Raw genomic sequence first — 19,243 nt, forward strand, 5'->3', positions numbered from 1 at the left:
CCAGGCCCCAGGCAGTGGAAGTGCGGAGTCCTAACCACTGAACCACCCTACTACAAAATATTGAGTATAGTTCTCTGTGCTCTACAGTAGGTCCTTGTTGGTTATCTATCTTATATATAGCAGTGTGATCAGTGGGATTTTTTTTTTTTAGTCTATTCACAAGGTTGTGCAACCATCACTACTGTCTATTCACAAGGTTGTGCAACCATCACTACTGTCTAAGTCCAGAACACTCCCATCACCCCCAAAATGAAACACTATTCCTTTTAGCCATAACCCTTCATTCCTTCCTTTTCCTGAGGCCCTGGAGACCACGATTCTACTCCCTGCCTCTATGGATTTGCCTTCTAGAAATTTCCTATCAGTGGCATCACACAATGTGTGGCCTTTTGTGTCTGGCTTCTTTCGTTATGATTTGGAGACTCATCTACATTGTAGCCTGTGTCAGAGTCTCATTTGTTTTTATAGCTGAATGATATTCCCTTGTATCCATTCACCAGTGGACGGACGTTTGGGTTGTTTCCACCTCTTGGCTCTCGTGAGTAATGCTGCCAAGATTCCTGTACAAGTTTTTGTGAGGACAGAGATTTTCAGTTCTATTGGGGCAGAACTGCTGGGTCCTATGGTAACTCGACGTTTAACGTTTTGAGGAACCGCTGGACTGTTTTCCAAAGCGGCAGCCCTATTTTACATTCCTGCCAGCTGTGTGTGAGGGTTCAACCTTACACATCACCGTCATGATTGTTGAAGATTCTAATAATAACAATCAAAGAACAGCAGGTGCTGAGGGGGAGCATTTATTTCAAGTCCCAGATGGGACACACACTCCAAGGGCTCCCGGGTGCCTGGAGCGGGGTTGGGGGGCAGCGCCCAGATCCTCACTTCCAGCGGCCTCCAACGCGGCCCTTCCCGGCCCCCTTCCGGCTGTAGGAGAAGGAGTGGCGTCAGGAAGGAAGGCCTCCCTGACCCACCTCTGAGATGGGTCCCTGTCCTCAATTCAGGGAGTCCATCCCCCCAAATCCCCGCCCTCCCCGCCAGAGGAAGAGGCCGGCAAGTGCCTTCTCATTAGGCTCACTGCCTGGAGTGGTGATTAGTGGTCACAGGCCCACAGGCGGGTAGGAGTTGATGTCAGTGGGTGAGCTCAGGATGTTCATATGGGTGCTGATAAATATTTATGGGTACAGGGACAGGGGGAAGGAAAGGGTGAGTGACTGAGAGAGGATCAGGGAGGCTGGGGTGAAAGAGACAGAAAGACGAAAAGTGAGGTGGAGAGAGAAGATGAAGAGAAGGCAGAGGGGAGGGAGGGAGGGAAGGAGAGAGGGGAGATAGAACAAGAAACAGAGGAAAAGCCGGGCTTCTCAACCTCAGCACGAGCGACTCGGGGGACGGATCGTTCTGTGGTGAGGGCTGTCCTGTGCGTTGTAGGACGTGGAACAGCAGCCCTGGGCTCCACCCACCAGGTGCCAGTAGCATCCCCCTCCCCAAACAGGTTTGAGACATCCCCCTGTGTCCCCGGGGTTGGGGGCAAGATCACCCCCTCCCCGAGAACCAGTGATTTAGAGGGACATAGAAACAGGGATTGAGACCCCAGAAGAGAGCTGGAGGGTGGAGAGGAAAGGACAGATTATGAGACCGTCCCAGAGGAAGAGGGACAAAGACAGAGCCCCCAGGAAGGGGTGGAGAACTGAAACTCAGAGTAAGGGACAGCCAGAGGAAAGGAAAGAGCGGCCCCAAGAGTCAGATGGAGGGGTGTGGGGCTCAGGGCGGGTTCACACTTACAACTTCTGGGCGTGGCTGATGCGATTGTACAGAACATTGATCTGCAGAGACAGGAGGGAGATTCTGGCACAGCCGGAGGGACAGGCCCGCTCATCCCCTACCCAGCCCCCCACCCAGCCATCCCCAGCCCAGCCTGGCCTCCAGCAGAGATGGGTCTCACCTCATATTTCTGCTGCTTCAGCTTCTCCATCAAGTCAAACTTCTCGGACTCCAACTGGTGGATCCAGTCCGACAGTTCCTGGGCCTTGTCCCTGGCAGGGCAGAAGGGCTGTCAGGGAAGGGAGCCAGGCCAGGCCATGAGCCCAAAGAGGTTGAGGGAATTGTTCAAAGCCACACAGCGAGTCTCTGAGTTCGACATTATTGGTGCCATTTTGTTAATATTTGAGGCCACGATATTCAAAGTGAATTGCAGCAAGGGGTTTTAAAATCTCTGCCCACTTCTCCATATCCAAAACAGAGAGCTCACGTTTCTCTAAGGGAGAATGAGCATGGTTAAGGGCCTAGGCCCTGGAGTCAGAAAGCCTTGGTTCAAATACCAGCTTTGGAATTCTCTGGTTTGTGACTATGGCCAACTGACTCCCCCTAGGATCCTTCTTCCCTCTCCAGAAAAATGTAGAAATCAAACGGTGAAAGAAATGGCTGGTTGCCCACCTTCTCCCCTTCTTCCTTAGAAATCGAAGTTTTTGCAGTAGGCTCAGTTAAAATGTTTCTCTCCCCAATCTCCCTTACAGGTAGGGTAGCCAATGGGATGAAAGTAGGTCATTGGGTGGAGCTTCCAGGTAAGACTTTGTGGGTTCTGCTTTACAATTTCTGCTGCTTGGATATGATGGCTGGAACTCCAGCAGCCACATTGGACCATGAGGTGATTTTGAGAACAGAAATATTGGGCTAAAAGTAGTGGAGCAGAAAAATAGGAGCTTGAGTCTCTAATGATGTTGTAGAGTTGCCATACCGGCTATGGACTACCGATTTCTTCTATGTGAGAAAACAAACCTCTATATTTTAGGCTGCTATAGCCAGATCTCAGTTATTAGAGGCCAAACTTATTCTGAACTGTTAAAAATCTACTGCCTTGAACTGTTATAGAATGAGAGAATATGTATAAAGTACCTGGCACCTGCTAAATATTTGACAAATATTACTATTCTTTTTATTCTTACTAGCAGTCTTTGTTTTCTTTTGCCAGCTAATGGTCTTCAAATGCTGTCTCTTCCATGGTGTATTTTACTTTAAAATTTTATAGACCATCATATGACCTCTATCTAATAAATAAAACTTAAATAACTCGAGATCCTCAAAATATATTAGTAGATCCAAATTATGAGTGGATGTGTGGTGAGGGAAGGAAAGAGGAGGAAAAAGGAACTTTAGCGACATGGTGGGCTGGAGCCAAATCTGCGCATCCTTTCCCGACTCCGAGTGCACGGTTCTCACGCTGGTAGTTTGACCTCAGCATGGTGGGAGTATTTACACCATGGAAATGAGCAAATGCTAAGATGTGGACTTTTAGGCCCTGGAGATCCACTTGTTAAACATTTACCATCACACCACTTTGTAAAAGAGTGAGGAAGAGCACAGACTACCGCACCAGACTGCCTGGGTTCAAATCCCCACTCTTCCACTTGCAAGGTGTGCAACCCTGGAAAGGTTACTTAACCTCTCTGTGCCTAGGGTTGCTCTTTTTTTTTTTTTTTTTTAATGTTCCAGTTGCTTGCTTATCTTTAACATGAGGGTGATAACAGTATTACAGTGTCTACCTCATAGGGTTGTAAGCCCTCCACAGGGGCTGCTGCTGCCATTATCATGATGATGAAGATCAGCCCCCCGACCTTTCACTGCTCTGTGACGTAGATTTTGTTATCATAGCCTCATTTTACCAGTGAGGTAAGCAAGGCTCACAGAAGGTAAACAACGTGCCTAAGATCACACAGCTGTACGTGGTGAAGCCGGCACTGAGCCCCTGGCAAGTGGTTTCAGATGTTGAGCTCCAAACCCCATCACTGTGCTGCCTAGGAGGTGGTGGATGTTTCTGACTTTAAAGTCTGTGCCTGGGCCAGAAAATGTCAAGACGCAGACAAGGGCCCTGAAGGAAAGACCCTCCCCGGCCTTCCCTCAGGTGGCTTACCATGAGATGCAGGCTGTGCAGACAGTGAGCTGTGAAGGGCAAGACAGAGCCCCATCCAGAAGAGATTTGGCTGGAAAACTGTTGCCAGTGCATCTGGCTTTAATTCAGGTAAAAGATGGGGCCCATTCAGAGTTCCCAGGGGGCATCAAAACACCATAATCTCCTAAATTTTGGTCAGATCTGTTGTCTGGCTTCCGTAGTATCACCCAGACTCTACAGGTCTCGGCACCCACAAAACGTGGGGCCGATATCAGTGAAACGTTCCACAGGGGAGTCTACAGGGGCGCAGAGAGGGAGAGACACTTGCCCAAAGGCACACAACACCAGGGCTTCCGCCCATTCGGATCTGGGTCAGGTGTCCCCTTATCTGCCTATCTCATACCCAGGCCCCTGCCACCTACCGGAGCTGTTCTTCTCCCATGTGGTCGATGTTCAGAGGCTTTTTACGCTCCGACAAGATGCGCAGTTTCATCTCACGCCCTGTCTGGCGCTTACCCCGCTTCTGTTCTGCCTGAGGTTGAAAAGGACATCGTGAGCTGGGGGATGGGTCCTCCGGAGGGCTCCGCACATCAGGACCCAGGGGTCGGGGCCCCGAGCCCTCCTCGCTCAGACCCAGACCTCCAGCCCCTCCTCCCTCAGACCCAGGGGTCCAGGCCCCCAACACCTCCCCCCTCAGCCCAGACACCCAGCCCCTCCCCACTCAGACCCAGGGAACGGGCCCCCAGTGCCTCGCCCTTCAGACCCAAGGGTCCGGGTCTCCAGCCTCTCCCCCTGCAGACCCAGGAGTCCTGCCCCTATTTCCTCCCACTTCAGACCCAGGGGTCCGGGCCCCCAGCCCCTCGCCCCACATCTTTGGGAGACCAGTCCTTTGCGTACCACACCACCCGTTTCCTGTTCAGGCCCTAGCAGGCTGAACTCACCTTGACCAGGTAACCCCCAAAATGGGCCCCCATGTTGGACAGAACTTTCTTCTTTTTGGCGTCATCCTCAGCCCGCTTCTTGGCCTCTTCCTCTTCCTTCCGCATCTTCTCCTCCTGTGGGAAGAAAGGGGTTAATCCCTGGGCCTCCCTCCAGCACCCTGGACTGAGAGGGGAGGGGGTCTGGGATGGGCACGTGGGAGGGGGCCCTCTTCTGCACTGAGTGAAGCAGGGATCAGTCAGACCCAAGCATAAAACAAGGTCAATATCAGAACAGACAAGGATGCCGACGGTCCCCTCCTCACCTTTCCAGGCCTGGCTGTGTGACCACCTGCAAGTCCTTCCTCCTCTTTGAGACTTTATATACCACCCCCAAGGAAAATATTAAACTAGTGGAGGGATGTGCTTGCTTTTTTCTGCATGCTCCAGCCTGAAATGGCCAATGGTGATCTTTGCTGTGTGACCTCAGTGCAGGCACGTACCCTCTCTGGGACTTACTCTTCCTTAGTCTCATGAGAGGAGAATGACTGTCCTCAGAGGGTCATGGAAGGTAACTTGTGATGGGAGTTGGGGGGCTTGGGGCAGTAAAGAGGCTCTTGGCCTTGAGCCTGAGGAAGAGGTTCTAGAATGCCTTCACTAAGGCATTACCACATCCAGAAAGTCTGCATTGCATGTTCCAGAATTAGTGGCTTGTCCAGACCAAAGGCCCCTCCCCACTGGAGAGGCAGGTGAGATGGGCATGATGGTGTTTCACTTGCCCAGGATTCCCCACCTGAATTAATTTCCTCTCGCTGATGTAATTTGCAAACAGAGTGGCTTAAAACAATGAAAGTTTATCAGCTTATATTTCTGTAGGTCAGAAGTCTGAAATGGGTCTCACGAACTAAGTTAAGGTATGGACAGGGCTGGGTCCTTCTGGAGGCATTAGGGGAGATTCGCTCCCTTTGCTCTCCCGGCTTCTAGGGGCCGCCTGCATCCCTTGGCTCGGGGCCATTTCCTCCATCTTCAAAGGTCCTCCCTTGTTTAAGGGCCCTTGTGATAACACTGGGCTCATCCAGAAAATCCAGGAGAATCTCCCGTTCTCAAGATCCTTAACTTAATCATACCCACAAAGTCCCTTTTGCCAGGTAGGTTCCCATATTCATAGTCTCTGGGAATTAGGATGTGGACATCTTTGGGAGACCAGTCCTTTGCGTACCACACCACCCGTTTCCTGTTCTTTAAAAGTGGTTTCAGGGGGCTTCCCTGGTGGCACAGTGGTTAAGAATCCACCTGCCAATGCAGGGGACACGGGTTCGAGCCCTGGTCTGGGAAGATCCCACATGTCATGGAGCAACTAAGCCCGTGCGCCACAACTACTGAGCCTGTGCTCTAGAGCCCACGAGCCACACCTACTGAGCCTGCGTGCCACATCTAGTGAAGCCCACATGTCTAGAGCCCGTGCTCTGAAACAAGAGAAGCCACCACAATGAGAAGCCCGCGCACCGCAATGAAGAGTAGCCCCTGCTCACCGCAACTAGAGAAAGCCGGTGCACAGCAGCAACGAAGACCCAATGAAGCCAATAAATAAATAAACAAACCAAAAAAAAATAAATAAATAAATAAAGTGGTTTGAGGGACTTCGCTGGTGGTCCAGTGGTTAAGACTCTGTGAGGGAGCATGGGTTCGATCCCTGGTCGGGGAACTAAGATCCCACGTGCCGCACAGCGTGGCAAAAAAATAAATAAATAAATAAAAAGTTGTTTGAGTGAGCCACTCCTGATGCCAAGTCAGGTCATGTTTTCAAGGGTTAAACCAATGGGAGCATTCTAGCCACTCTCTCCCAACTAGCCAGTGATTCACTCCACAGTGGACAGGTGAACAATCTGAAAACATCCCAGGATTTGTGCAGGAGACAGAGAAAAGAGGAGTTTAAGCCAAAGCTGCTGGTGGCCATTTGCCACTCCTGCCTGGGAACCATCTGGTTTGCCTGGGACTGATGGGATGCAGGATTTTCAGGGCTCAGACCAGGAAAGTGCCAGGCAAACCAGGATGAGTTGCTCACCCTCCTGGACACACTGTCCACAGAAATATTGGCCAAGATGGGAAGATAAAAGCTGGGTCTTTGTGATATTATTTGAGTCCCTTGATCCAGCCATGCCTGAAGCAAGCCATGCCCTAGACCTTTTAGTTATATGAGCCAATAAAGTTCTCTTTCTGCTAAGTTCAGTTTGGGTTGGAGTTTCTGTCCCTTCCAACAGAAAGACCCTTGAATAATACAGCATGAGGACTTTTATGGGATCACAGAGAATATCGTGAGTGGAAAATTGCAGTGTCCAGCTGAAAAAGTAACATATGGGCCCCGGGAGGAGGGGAAACACCCACCACCAGCTTAGCCTGACGCTCGCGCTCCTTCTCGGTTCTGAAGCGCTGTTGCTCAGCTCTCTCCGCCCGGCGCCGCTCCTGGGGGAGAGAGAAGAATGAGGGGGTGCAGGGACCACCACGCACCCCCTTTATCACTTCCCACGGTAGGTCAAGAGTGGCGATGGGCACCAACTTGGGTACTTTCCCAAAAGTTTCAGCCTTGGGTCTGTAGTGGATGGGAACGTATCTCCCAAGGCCCAAAGGATGGAAGTAGGGAGAAGAATTTGGGGAACCCCACCTCCCTTGACTCACAATGCGCTCTTTTAGCGCCACGAGCTCCTCTTCCTCTTTCTTCCGCTGTTCAAAATGCACGTCAATGAGCGTCTGCAGCTCCAGCAGATCTTTTTCCATGCGCTTCCGGTGGATGTCCTAGGGGCAGAGGGTGGGAGCACGGTCATACCCCAGGTGGTGCCCCAAGAGGGCGCCAACCTCTCAGCACTTCTGAGAAGCATCAGGAGAGGGAGCCCTTTGCAGCAAGAATTGGTGCGGTTGGGCTTCCCTGGTGGCGCAGTGGTTAAGAATCCGCCTGCCAATGCAGGGCACACATGTTTGAGCCCTAGTCTGGGAAGATACCCCATGCCACAGAGCAACTAAGCCCGTGGGCCACAACTACTGAGCCTGCACTCTAGAGCCCGCGAGCCACAACTACTGAAGCCTGTGCGCCTAGAGCCCGTGCGCCGCAACAAGAGAAGCCACCTCAATGAGAAGCCCGCGCACCGCAACGAAGAGTAGCCCCTGCTCGCTCTGCAACTAGAGAAAGCCCGCGCACAGCAACGAAGACCCAACGCAGGCAAAAATAAATAAATTAAAAAAAAAAAAGAATTGGTGGGGTTGACAGCTGGGACAGACGTCTGCCATGCATTGCGTTTCCAGCAGATGGCAGCAAAGCATCGTATTCTGACACTAAGGGGCTGTCAAGACACAATTCCAAAAGAAGGGGGTAGGAAACAAACAAACAAAAGGGAAAAAACAAACAAAAAACAGTGGCTAGGGAGGGGCACCTCTTCCTAATTTTGCACCCTATAGGCTAGCAGCCCCTCCTGGGATGGGATGTCTGTTACTTACATCGAAGTCCACACGTTCCCCCTCTGGGATCTTTGGGGGTATCAGCGGAGGCACCACGGGCCGGCTAAGTGGACAGAAGAGAAGAAACACTGAGTAGTCTGACCTCCCTGCTGAATGTGAAATATTTTACTAATAACGTTTTATATGGACTAATGTTGAAATTATGAGATTTTGGCTATAACAGGTTGAGTAAAATACACTATTGGGATTCATTTTACCTGTTTGGGTTTACCTTTTAAAAGGCTTCTAGTAAAAAAAAAATTGTTTTTTAAGTTATTACATATGTGGCTTGCATTGTGTTTGTACTGGGTGGTGCTGCTCTGGGGCACTGCCCTTGTCCTCGCCTTGATTTCCTGCCCTGGGCACTCCCACTTCTTAGAATTTTCTCTTTCTTTGGTTTCTTTCTTTCTTCCTTTTTTAAGCTGGAGAATTTATTTTTATTCTTGCAGTTTTATACGAGGAAGTCAACATTTAATTTAATAATTCATTGTTCACAATGGATTTATAAGAAACTTTAATCCTTAAGTTGTACATCAGTATCCCATGACTCCAAATCTTATTTATCACTCTCCTTCCAGTCTAAAGAAAATGATCATGTCATTTATTAACTTCCACAGACAGCACAGTCCCACTGACATAACATTTGGCTTGAAGTCCTACACTCATATGAAAATTAAGAATAGCCAGTATCAAACTGGCCTGAAACCTGATTGTGTTCCTGGCTCAAGATACCTGTAGTAAATTTGTAAGTCCACACTAAGACACAAAAATAAACTAGGGTGTGTATATCGTATAAAAAACTTTTCACAGTAGAGTAAAAATAACATTAAAATGTTACAAAATTTCAATCATATTACAGTGTTTTAATCAATTAGCTTTCAAAATGCCTGATTAACTGAATTAAATGCAAATAACTTTGTATGGGATTTTTTTTATGTTTGCCCAGCATTTCAAAATGGTTATGGAATATAACTTTTAAAATATCAAAATATGCTATACATATTGCACTTTTCTGCTAGGCTGGGCTAGTATCCCCCATGGCAAGATACCAAAACTACTGAATAAAATACACTTTAAAATCAATAGGTATTTTATTAATTTCCTTGAAATTATCATCATCATTACCAAAACCTTCCAGGATTTTGTAAGATTTGATTTCTTAAATACAGTTTTAAAGTTTAACTTAAGGAATGAAAAAAACCCTCATATACTTGACTTTTTATTTTTGGTCATTCAATGATCAAAGAGAATATTAAACAAATTATGCTTCATCTTTCCTGGCTTAATAAAAAGCAACAATTTCTATTAACCAAATTAAGAGAGCTTTGCCCTTTGATTCATTCGTGGGACACTCTTGTGATTAATGTCATTCACTCCTGTGACTTCGATTATCATCAATTACCAAGGAGTCACCAACTCTGTCTCCAGCCCAGACTCTTTCCCAAACCCCAGACTCCAGTAAACAGATGCTTCCTGAACATTTCCTGCCTTTGCACACACCCTGCCCCAACTGAGCTCATCAACCTGTGGGTCTCTCAGTCTGTGGCCCCTTTCCACCCTATGCCCTCTGCTCCAGCTTAGGCCTTTTCCCCTTGAAAACTCACCACATCCTACAGTTCCCTGGTCATGTCACGTGCCTTTGTGCCCCCGGGCCTTTGCACACTCTGTTTGCTCTGCCTACAATGCCCTTCCCCTGATATACTCCACCCCTGAGACCTTCCCTCCTCCAACAAGCTTTCCCTGACACTGAAGCACACCTGTGCTTTCATGTGCCCCTGTGCTCTCAGCCAGATCTGATCCTCGGCCCCCTCTGCTCAGAACCCTTCCATGGCTCCCCGGTGTCCCAGAGAATTTCTGCAACTCATGCTCGATTGCTGCCTCCTTGCATCTCCAAGCTTTGTCCCCAATGTCGCACCCTCCAGGGGTGAGCTCTCACAGACTTCACTGGTCTGCCTAGTTTGGATCTTTCTCATCAGAATGACCTGTGTCTGCCTCTGTTCCCTGAAACACTGGCCTAGATCCAGCTACTGGACCTTGCACACACTACTCCGCTTCGTCATCTACAACCTCCCTTCTACTTCCTTCAGCTAGAAAACTCTTCTGCCCTCAGGACTCGGCATCACCTCCCCTGGGAAGCCTTCCTTGATTGCCTAGGGCACAGATAGGGCCCTCTTCTGCACTACCATTGCTGTATCTGGGTCTGTTTCACCAACAGGACAGCAAGAGTCTGACTCTTGCCAAACACAGTGGGAAGTTCACCAGAAATGTTTGTGGAAAGAAGGAATCACTGTCCTTTTCTATGTTTCCATTTCCCCGCTCTCCTTCTCTGCCTTTCTTGCATCCTATCTCTGGAGGTGGGCGACATATCTAAGAGGACATGATTGGGACCCTCACCCCCCAGGATCTCACCTTGGCTTGGGGCGCTCCTCTTCTGGTGGAGGGATACAAAAAGATAATTAGCAAGAGTTCGTGGGGTGAGCATGACACATCCAAAGTAGGGACCCGCCTCCAAGCCTTTGTCCCCACAAGCCCAGTTCCCTTCTCCTGCAGCTCTGGGGGAAGGGTATGGGGGGGGAAGAGGATAAGGGAAATCGGGGTGGCCATAAAGGAGGGATAGGGTCACACGCATCAGATATACATTCAGAACTGGTGTGGGGATCACCCTCCCATTTCTCTGGGAACCCAGATGTCCAAACCCCCAGACCATAAGGAGAAAAAAAAAAGCAAACCCACAGACCCTCGTTCTACATACCCAGAGCTCCTGCCCTCCATCAAGATCTAGCAGTGCAGGGAGGCCCCAAGCACCCTCTTCACTCGGTGACCCAGGAGTTGTGTCCCCAGCCCCCTCCCCCTTGGGGACAGAGGAATACAGACTCCCACTGCTAGTCCCTGCTACAACCCACGCCCCAACCTTTGAATGTATATGAAGGAGACAAGTAACAGACAGGCGAAGATGAGAGGGGGGAGGGGTGCCTTTCCGCACACATCCAACCCTTCTATAAGTATTCCTCCAGACTGGGGAAGAAGGCTTGGGTGTCGGTCCCTTTAAGAAGGAAGGGAACGGGTTAAAGCCATTGCGAGGCTATTTCCCTTCTTGGCCACCAGAGAGCGCGACAGCTCTCCGGGGCTTAAAGGACCGGGCCTGGGACGGGTTACGGGGACGGGTTACGGGGGAGGGGAGGGAGTCATCTTGGAGGTCAGGGCCCTGAGGACCCCCGAAATCGGCCTCAGGAAGCGAAGCAGCCGCGGTTACCTCGCTCATCCACCGGCTCCGGCTCCTCGGGGGCTGGGGAGGGGGCGGGAGGAGAAGCGAGGACTTGGGGAGCCGGGGGAGGGGAGCAGCCATGCCCGGATGCGGGAAGGGGAGAGAGGGGAGAGAGGGGAGAGGCTGTTAAAGGAGCTGAGGCCGAGGCCGTCGAGATCCCCGTCCCCCGCCCAGCCTGCACCCCGTGGACTAGCGTCCCCACCGCACCCAGCCCCCCGGTGCTGCGTCCAGCTCCAGACCTGCGGAGTCCAGGGCCTCACCTTCCTCCTCCTCCTCCTCAGCAGCCTCCTCTACTGGAAGGGGTGGGGGAGAGAAGAGGAGGCGTGAGGAGCCCGGGTCGGGGTGGGGCGGAGACCGAAGGAACTTCAGATGCGGGGAAGAGTGGGTGAGTGCGCAGAGACCCGCGTTCGGGTTCGAGTCTCATCTAGACGGGGGGAACCCCTCTGGGCCTCAGCTGCAAGTGGGCCCACTGAGCTTTTCCCACGGGCTGTGCGGACCAGGAGGGTGGGCTTGGGGCAGGGTGGGCTAAGATGCGCCAAGGTGTCCCCACCTCCCCTCCCCCCCAAGGCCAGCCCACTCTCCACTCACCTTCAGGCTGCTCCCTGAGGACCCGGGTGGGAAGGAAAGAGGGAGGGGGAGAGTTAGGCGCCTTGGAGGTGGGAGGTGTCTCCACCGCTCCAGGGCCCCAGCCCTCCTGCCAGCATCACTCACTCCTCATATTCCTGCTCTTCGGCGTCCGACATCCTGGTGTCCTGCTGTGACCTACTAACAGCAGAGAACAGGCGGAGTGGGGTGGGGTCCAGAGGAGGAGGGGCTTGGGGCCTGGATCCTGGGTCTGAAGGAGGAAGGACTGGGGGTCTGAGGGGGAAGGGGCTGGGGGTCTGGATTCTTGGGTCTGAGGGGGGAGGGGCCGGGGACCTGGACTCCTGGGTCTGAGGGGGGAGGGGCTGGGGGTCTGGATCCTGGGTCTGAGGGAGGAGGGGCTGGGGACCCCCAACTCCTAAAGACTCCTAAACCGTGGGTGAAGACAGCGCGTTGGGAGATACGGTCCGGGCAGAGCCCCAGGGCTGCAGCCCCCGCCCCCTGACCACAGCTGTCCCCTTTTGTCTTATGACAAGTCCGTAGGAACCTGATCTGGGTAGGGATTAGGAGGAGGTATTTGGGAAGGGACAGTGGTCCGAAGACAATAGCTGCCCCACCCCCAGGGTCTATTTTGGGGGGATGTCATAGAGGGTGACACAGAGGACATTTCCTGAGAAGTATTCGTGGAGGGGGGGGTTCTGGGAGAATTAATTATACCCGCTGCCCTCTCCCACCCCAGGTCCCCTCCCCTTTGGCTGGTTATCTGCCCACCTGTCGCCTCCTTTCACCTTCACCCACTGCCATGGAGGGGACAGGACACATCAAAGCAGCCTCTGTCCCCAGACCTCATCCTGACCCCTAAATACTAAGACCCCTCAATCTCTGAGATCCCCAAGGCGCCCAGGTTGAGAGACCCCAAAAAATCCCCATACCCACAGACCCCAATTTATGAATTCTGAAAACCAGTAACTCCTCATATCTCCAGGTTCTGAGACTCTAACTGTCGAGACTCCCGATTATGGGTGCCCTAAAATCCTGACCCCCTAGGTCTTGACATCCCCTAAATTCTGAAACCTCAGGACTGAGACCCCAAAATCTGGATGCCTAAACTCAGGGGACTGATTCATGAAACCCCCAAATATGACATTACAAATTCTAATACCTCCCATCATGAGACATCAGATTCTGCGACCTCGATTCCTAAATTGCCAGATTCTGAGACACTGCCCCCCAGTTCTGACACCCAAACTGTCTGTCATCCAAGCCCAGGGACTCCCAGTTTCTGAGATTCCCTCAGACTCAGACCTCTGAGGTCCTAAGGTGTTATATTCTGGGACATCCAAACCCTGCACTCCCAGCTTCTATAACCCCCAAGTCCTAATACGTTCCCTTCCATCCCCAGTTCCTCTGGAACCGTTACCTGAGGCTGCGTCTGCAGAGGCGTGAGCGGTGGGGCAGTCTTGCTGGGCAGGCTGAAGCACCCCCAGTTTATAGTGGGAGGCTCAGCCCCGCCCCAGGGGGAGAGGGAGGGGTAGAGAATTCCTTTCCTCACACTCAGAGGCTGCCCTGCCCCCACTCTGGCTCCACCTTCGGGATCGAGGCACCTCCTGGCTGTTCCAAAGCCTCTCCTCCATCCCAAAAGCATTGTCCAGGAACCCCGGGCTGGGTCAGGCCACCCTCGGGCTCCCCATCTCCCAGATCACACGGCAGACTATGCTCTGAAGCCCCTGGGCTCAGCACGCAGTAGGTCCTTGGAGGATGCTTATTGATGAAAGGGGTACAAGGGACCCCTTCTCACTCCATGAAGGGGTCCCTTTCTCCGTGTCTCTCTGGGCCTCCACTTCCCATACCCCGTTTCCCTGTCTCTATCTCTCCTTTGTCTCTGTGACTCTCCGTCTGTGTTTCTCTGTGTGTGTCTGTCTCAGCTTCTCCGTCTCCCCACTTCTGTCTCTGTCCATCTCTCTGTCCACCCCCTCCCCACCCCCATCCCTTTGTCTGCCACCAGGATTCCACCCTGGTGACAACAGGCGCTAAAGCGGGGAAACAGGTGTGTGAGGGGGGAGGGGGAGGGGGGAGGGGTGTGTCAGGCCCACAGGACCTCACACTCCCCACCTCCATCGGACACTGATCTTTTTTGGTATCTCCCTCCCCCTTCCCAGCCAATCCACAACCTTGAAGTCCAGGGGCTTCCTCACCCCTCTGTGCCAGTGTCTGTCTCTCTCCCCATTTCTGATTCTATGCGTTTCTCAGGGGTTGGCTTTGGGGCTCTCTCTGCATCTGTCTCTGAGTTCTTCACTCTGCCTGTCTCTGTGCTGCCAGTTTTTCTCTCTGCATTTCCGTGGGTGTCTCTGTGTATCTGCCTCTCTTGATGTCTGGCTATTGGTGTCTGTGTCTCCAGGTGTCCCTGTGCTTCTCTGTGACTCGGTTTCTGTCTGTCTTTAGCTCTGTGTCTGTTTTCATCTTTCCAGTTCTTGTGTGTGTGTGTGTGTGTGGTGGGCAGGGGGTGTCTCTTTGTATCTGCAGTTCTCCCTCTGTGGGTCCTCATTTCTGTCTCTTCCAGGGCGAGGTCATCTCTGTCTCTCTGTGTATCTGTCTCTGTTTCCCCTTTCTGTGCACTTCTTCCTATGAATCTCTGCCTGTCTTCCCTCTCCCTTTGGGTCTCTGCCTGGCTCTCTCTCCCTGGGTCTCTGACTCAGTCTGTCCGTGTCTCTGTGTGTCTGTCTTTGCGCCCTGGTCTCGGCACCTCTGTGCAGCTCCACGTGGAGACCCAGCTCTGCTCCTGACGTGCTCTGTGGCTTTGGGGGAGCCTGGCCCTCAGTCCTCCCGCCTCTCTCACACCTAAGCCCCCCTGGTAATAGACACACAGCCACGCCCAGCTCAGAGAGAAGCTTTATTCCTCGGGGCCATCCTCAGGGCCAGAGCCAGGGCTGTGCACAGGCTGGCTCAGCCCTCAAACTTTTTCTTTCGGCCTTGCATTCCACTCAGCGCATCGATGTTCTTGCGCCAGTCTCCTACCTCCCGGTTTTCCTGGAGGATCGGGTCAGAGGTTAGGGTGTCTTCCTGGTCTACAGGCTCTCAGATATCCTCCACTTGCCCTCCCACCTGCTGGGCCACTCTATTCTGGATGCCCATCACAGAGTCTGGTTCTGGAACACTCCTTGTCCCCTTAGACGATCCCTTCCAATTTGCCCCACTTCCTGTCTCCCTCCTGCACTTCCTGTCTCCCCTCTGCATTTCCTGTGTCCCTCCTGAACTTCCTGTCTTCCTCCTGCACTTCCCGTTTCCCTCTTGGACTTCCTGTCTCCCTCATGCACTCCTTTTCTCTCATGAACATCCTGGAGACATCATGCACTTCCTGACTCCTTGCCACTTCCATTCTCTCTAATGCACTTCCTGCCTTCCGCTTCTACATTCTGTCTTCCTCTTGCATTTCCTGTGCCCCGCCTGTACTTCCTGTGGAAGACCCTTACCAGATACTTCTCCCCACAACTCCCAGTGCCACCTGCCCTCAGGCTAGTCCCTAGAATTGCTCACACACACACACACCTTCTCCCCTAAGCACCCCCTTTCCTGGACCTGTAGCCACACTCACCTTCTCCGTGTCCTCCTTCTTCACCTGCTTGAGGTGGGCCCGCAGGTCTAAGGACTCCTTAGCCCTGGTCCCCAGCAGTGCCTGCATCATGGCATCCGCAGAGATCCGCACTCTACGCAGAGTGGGCCGCTTAAACTTGCCCCGAAGGTCAAAGATCTTCTGGGTCAGATCTGCGATCTGGTAGCAGCCGTAAAGGGAGGTGGAGACCCCTCCTCCCACTTCCTCCTTGCCTCACTCTCCCACCCTGCACTTCCCTCCTATCCCGATCCAGGTTCTACCTAGCTTAGGCTCCTACCACCTTCGAGACAAACTCCAAGCTCCCCATCCTGAAATTGGAACCTGATCTGCCCCAGCTTCATCTCTGAAAACTACTGACACATCCCAGTCCAGCTACATGCATCTCACAGTTCCTTGGCCCACACCTGAACTCACTTACCAACACTTGAGGCTCCAGCCACACATGTTCACAAACACATTTTCCACTTTCCCACCTCCTGGGTTTTGCGTGTGCTGTTCCCTCTGCCTGGAACAGCATTCCCTGACCGTACTGTACCCAGCCTTCCGCCCCCTCCCTGCCAGGCTCCCAGAGCTGTCCTGGGTCTCCTAGTGTCTGTAACCATAAGCAGCTGCAAGGGTCCAGGCTGAGACCAGAGCCCCAGGCATCACCCCCTACCCTGAAGCGACCCAGACAGCCCAGCGTCTCCCACCTCTGTGATGTTCTTAGTGACTTTCACCTCCACGTCGTATCTCTCCTCATCCACCTTGTCCACGCGGGCGTGGAGCTGTCGGCACAAGTCCTGGTGGAGGAATGCAGTGTGCGTGGTGGGGGGAAGGCTGGGGGTCTGGACTCCTGGGGTCTGAGGGAGGAGGAGCTGGGGACCTGGACATCTGGTCCTGGAGGAGTAGATTGAAGCCAGACCCTGGGGAACTGCGAACAAAGCAGAACTCCAGAGCCAGGTGTTCTGAGAATCTGGACTGGAGTGGGTTGGAGGAACCGACCTCTGGGTTTTGAGATTGTAGGCGGCTGCAGGCCACATTCTGAACTCCTGAGGGTAAGAATTGGGAGTTTGGACCCGAAGGTCCTGAGCAGAAAGGGGGCGTAGTAACTGTACCCCTGAGTCCTAAGGGATGCAAGATCGGACAGTAGGAACCTCGGATCCGGGGCTAGGCAGGAGTCCCTGATTGGAGCCGGTACCTGCAGATCCGCGAAGCCCAGCCCGGCCAGCTCCAGAGGCTGGCACCGCGTGCTCAGAACGCGCCCCTTCTCTCCTCGCCGCTCCTCTGCTTCCCGCTCCAGCTCCTGTTTCGCAATCTGCAGCATCAGGGTCTGCGGAGGAGACGACGGGTACGGCAGCACAGGTATGGGGATGAGGACAGAGCGGGATAGCCACCCCCGCCGGGCCCCGCCCTCTAATCCCAGGCCTGCTTCCAGAGACCTGCCCCCAACCAAGGTTGATGTCCATCATTCCAAGGCCCCGCCCCTCCCTTTCAGGGCCTCCCGCCCACTTGCTCTTCCGAAGCCCCACCCAACTTCCAAGCCCCGCCCCCTGAAGACACCTAGGCGCTCTCCCCAGGCGCATCGCACCTTCAGCTGCAGTTTTCTCGAGGCGGAGATCTTAGACTTTTTCTGCCGGGGTAAGACAGAGCAAGGAAGGATGAGCGAGGAGGACCCGAAGGAGGACGCCGGGAGGAGCTTCAGAACCCGCCCCCTCAAGCCAGGTCCAGATTTAGTCCCGCCTCCAACTCCAGCCTTCGGTCTACGGGAAGCCACGCCCCTCATTCCCATCCACCAATGTGGTGTCTCTGGCTACGCACCTCCCCCCACCATCTCTAAGCAATCTCAGTTCCCACGGGCAGCAGGACTTCGCCCATAGGCAAGCTCTCACCAATCAGAGCCCAGCCCTCTGATAAACTCCGCCCCTGAAGCGCCTCATCCGCTTGGGCTCCGCCCACGACCAAAGACCGGTAAAGGCCCTGGCTCCGCCTCTCCTCCCCAAGCTGCGGGTAACCTAAGAATCCGAATCCAGACCCTGAGAAGTCCCGCCCGGCTCCGCCCACCGCGCTGGCCCCGCCCCCACCTTGGCGTGCGGCTCCGTGGCGTAGGCGCGGTAGTTGGCTGAGGAGCGGCGTCGTACAGGGGGTGGCGCCGGGCGCCGGTCCCCCGCCTGAGACTGGGGGAACGGAGCTGAGTCATCACAGGGACCCCCTCCCCAGCCCCTTTCCATGCAGTCTTCCAGGGCTGCAGCCTCTCGCCCCAGAGCCCTCCCGGTAGCGCCCTCCCCGACCAGGCGGGTCCAGCCCACGCCGACTCTCACCACATCGTCGCTCCTGGAGGGAGAGAAACCAGGAAAAGGGGGTTAATGGTAGGCCTGGGTCCTGTCCACGCCGTGTCCTAAGGGACCCCAGAGGCCCCTCTGACCGACAGGTCCGGCCCGCCAGCTGCCGCTTCTCGGCTCCTAGGGGTCGGATTCCCAGACTCTTACCTCATTCCGATGCCCAGGAGTCCTGTCCCTACCTCCCTTCTCAGGCCTCTCACCCCTCACAGGAACCCGGGAGATCACCCCCCTACCCGCCACTGCCTCGGGCCTCAGGAGTCCCGGTTACCAATCTTCACTCACCAGTCCTCCATGCTGAGTCTCAGGCCAGGGGTTGCGGAAGGCAGAGCAGGGGACAAGGGGCTCTTGGAGGGTCAGTGAGGGGGCGTCCGGAGTGACCTTGAAGGCCCCTGGGGCTTCTGTCTCGTCCGGTCTGCTCAAGCCTCACTGAGGACACTGAGATAAAGGGCGAGGACAGAGACTAAATATATTGCTGCCCCCTCCTCTCCCTGCCCAGGATTCGAGATAACGGGGCGCGTGAGGGCTGGGGCGGGCCATGCTCCAGCTGGATCACCCCTCCTTCTTGGCGGCCTGGGAATCCAGCCCCTCCCTCCTCCCACCTAGGTGTCCAGACCCCCAACCTCTCCATCCTCAGACCCCGATGGGTGCCCAGGCCCCCAAAACCCTCCTCCTGACACAGGAGTCCAGGCCCCCAGCCCCTCTTCCCTCTGACACAAGAGTTCGGACCCCAACCTCCTCCTCCCTCAGACCCAGGAGTCTAGGCCCCGCCCCCTCACTAAATTGTAACTCTCCTTGAGGGCCGGAACTTTTTTTTACCATGTTATGGCCAGTTTCAGTGCCCCAAACCTGTTAGCCAATCCATAAATTTTGCTGATTTATTTGAGAACCCAGGTGTGGGGTGCCCAGGCTCTCAGCAGGCAGCACGGAGAAATTCACCCCTAGCCCTCTTGGGAACGCAGAAATCTGGTCTCGAGTCTCCTCTCTTGAACACTCCTGCCCCTCCCCTCTCCCAGCCCTGGAGACAGACAGGCAGGAAAGACACACGGACACACGGGGAAGAGGATCTGGCTCTCTTTACTTTGACCACCCTAGTGTTGACCAGCCTGTGAGAGGAGACACCCCCAGCCCCTAGTTAGGAATGGGATGCCTGGGGATGAGGGGACCACGCAGAGGGCCTGA

General features: G+C 53.7%; 2 protein-coding genes across 2 annotated transcripts; both read right to left on the reverse strand.

Moving 5' to 3' along the window:
• Positions 1–781: 781 nt before the first annotated feature.
• Positions 782–11,562, reverse strand: TNNT1 (troponin T1, slow skeletal type). Its single transcript, XM_079724457.1, has 10 exons — positions 11,543–11,562; positions 10,699–10,720; positions 8,290–8,353; positions 7,477–7,593; positions 7,186–7,263; positions 4,825–4,938; positions 4,306–4,415; positions 1,940–2,030; positions 1,780–1,820; positions 782–924 (listed from the first exon to the last, which is right to left on the reverse strand). The coding sequence occupies exons 4-10, from the start codon at positions 7,573–7,575 to the stop codon at positions 879–881; spliced, it is 579 nt and encodes a 192-aa protein (XP_079580583.1). The 5' UTR covers positions 7,576–7,593; positions 8,290–8,353; positions 10,699–10,720; positions 11,543–11,562; the 3' UTR covers positions 782–878.
• A 3,451-nt stretch (positions 11,563–15,013) lies between these two features.
• TNNI3 (troponin I3, cardiac type) lies at positions 15,014–18,357 on the reverse strand (the record flags this gene model as incomplete). Its single annotated transcript, XM_079724148.1, has 8 exons — positions 15,014–15,163; positions 15,729–15,905; positions 16,436–16,525; positions 16,924–17,055; positions 17,314–17,355; positions 17,807–17,899; positions 18,044–18,056; positions 18,347–18,357. 8 exons carry the CDS (start codon positions 18,355–18,357, stop codon positions 15,080–15,082), a joined length of 642 nt encoding a protein of 213 aa, XP_079580274.1. The 3' UTR covers positions 15,014–15,079.
• Between the last annotated feature and the right edge of the window lie 886 nt (positions 18,358–19,243).

Source organism: Hyperoodon ampullatus (assembly GCF_949752795.1).
Source record: "Hyperoodon ampullatus genome assembly, chromosome: 18".
In the NCBI taxonomy this organism is placed as follows: domain Eukaryota; kingdom Metazoa; phylum Chordata; class Mammalia; order Artiodactyla; family Ziphiidae; genus Hyperoodon; species Hyperoodon ampullatus.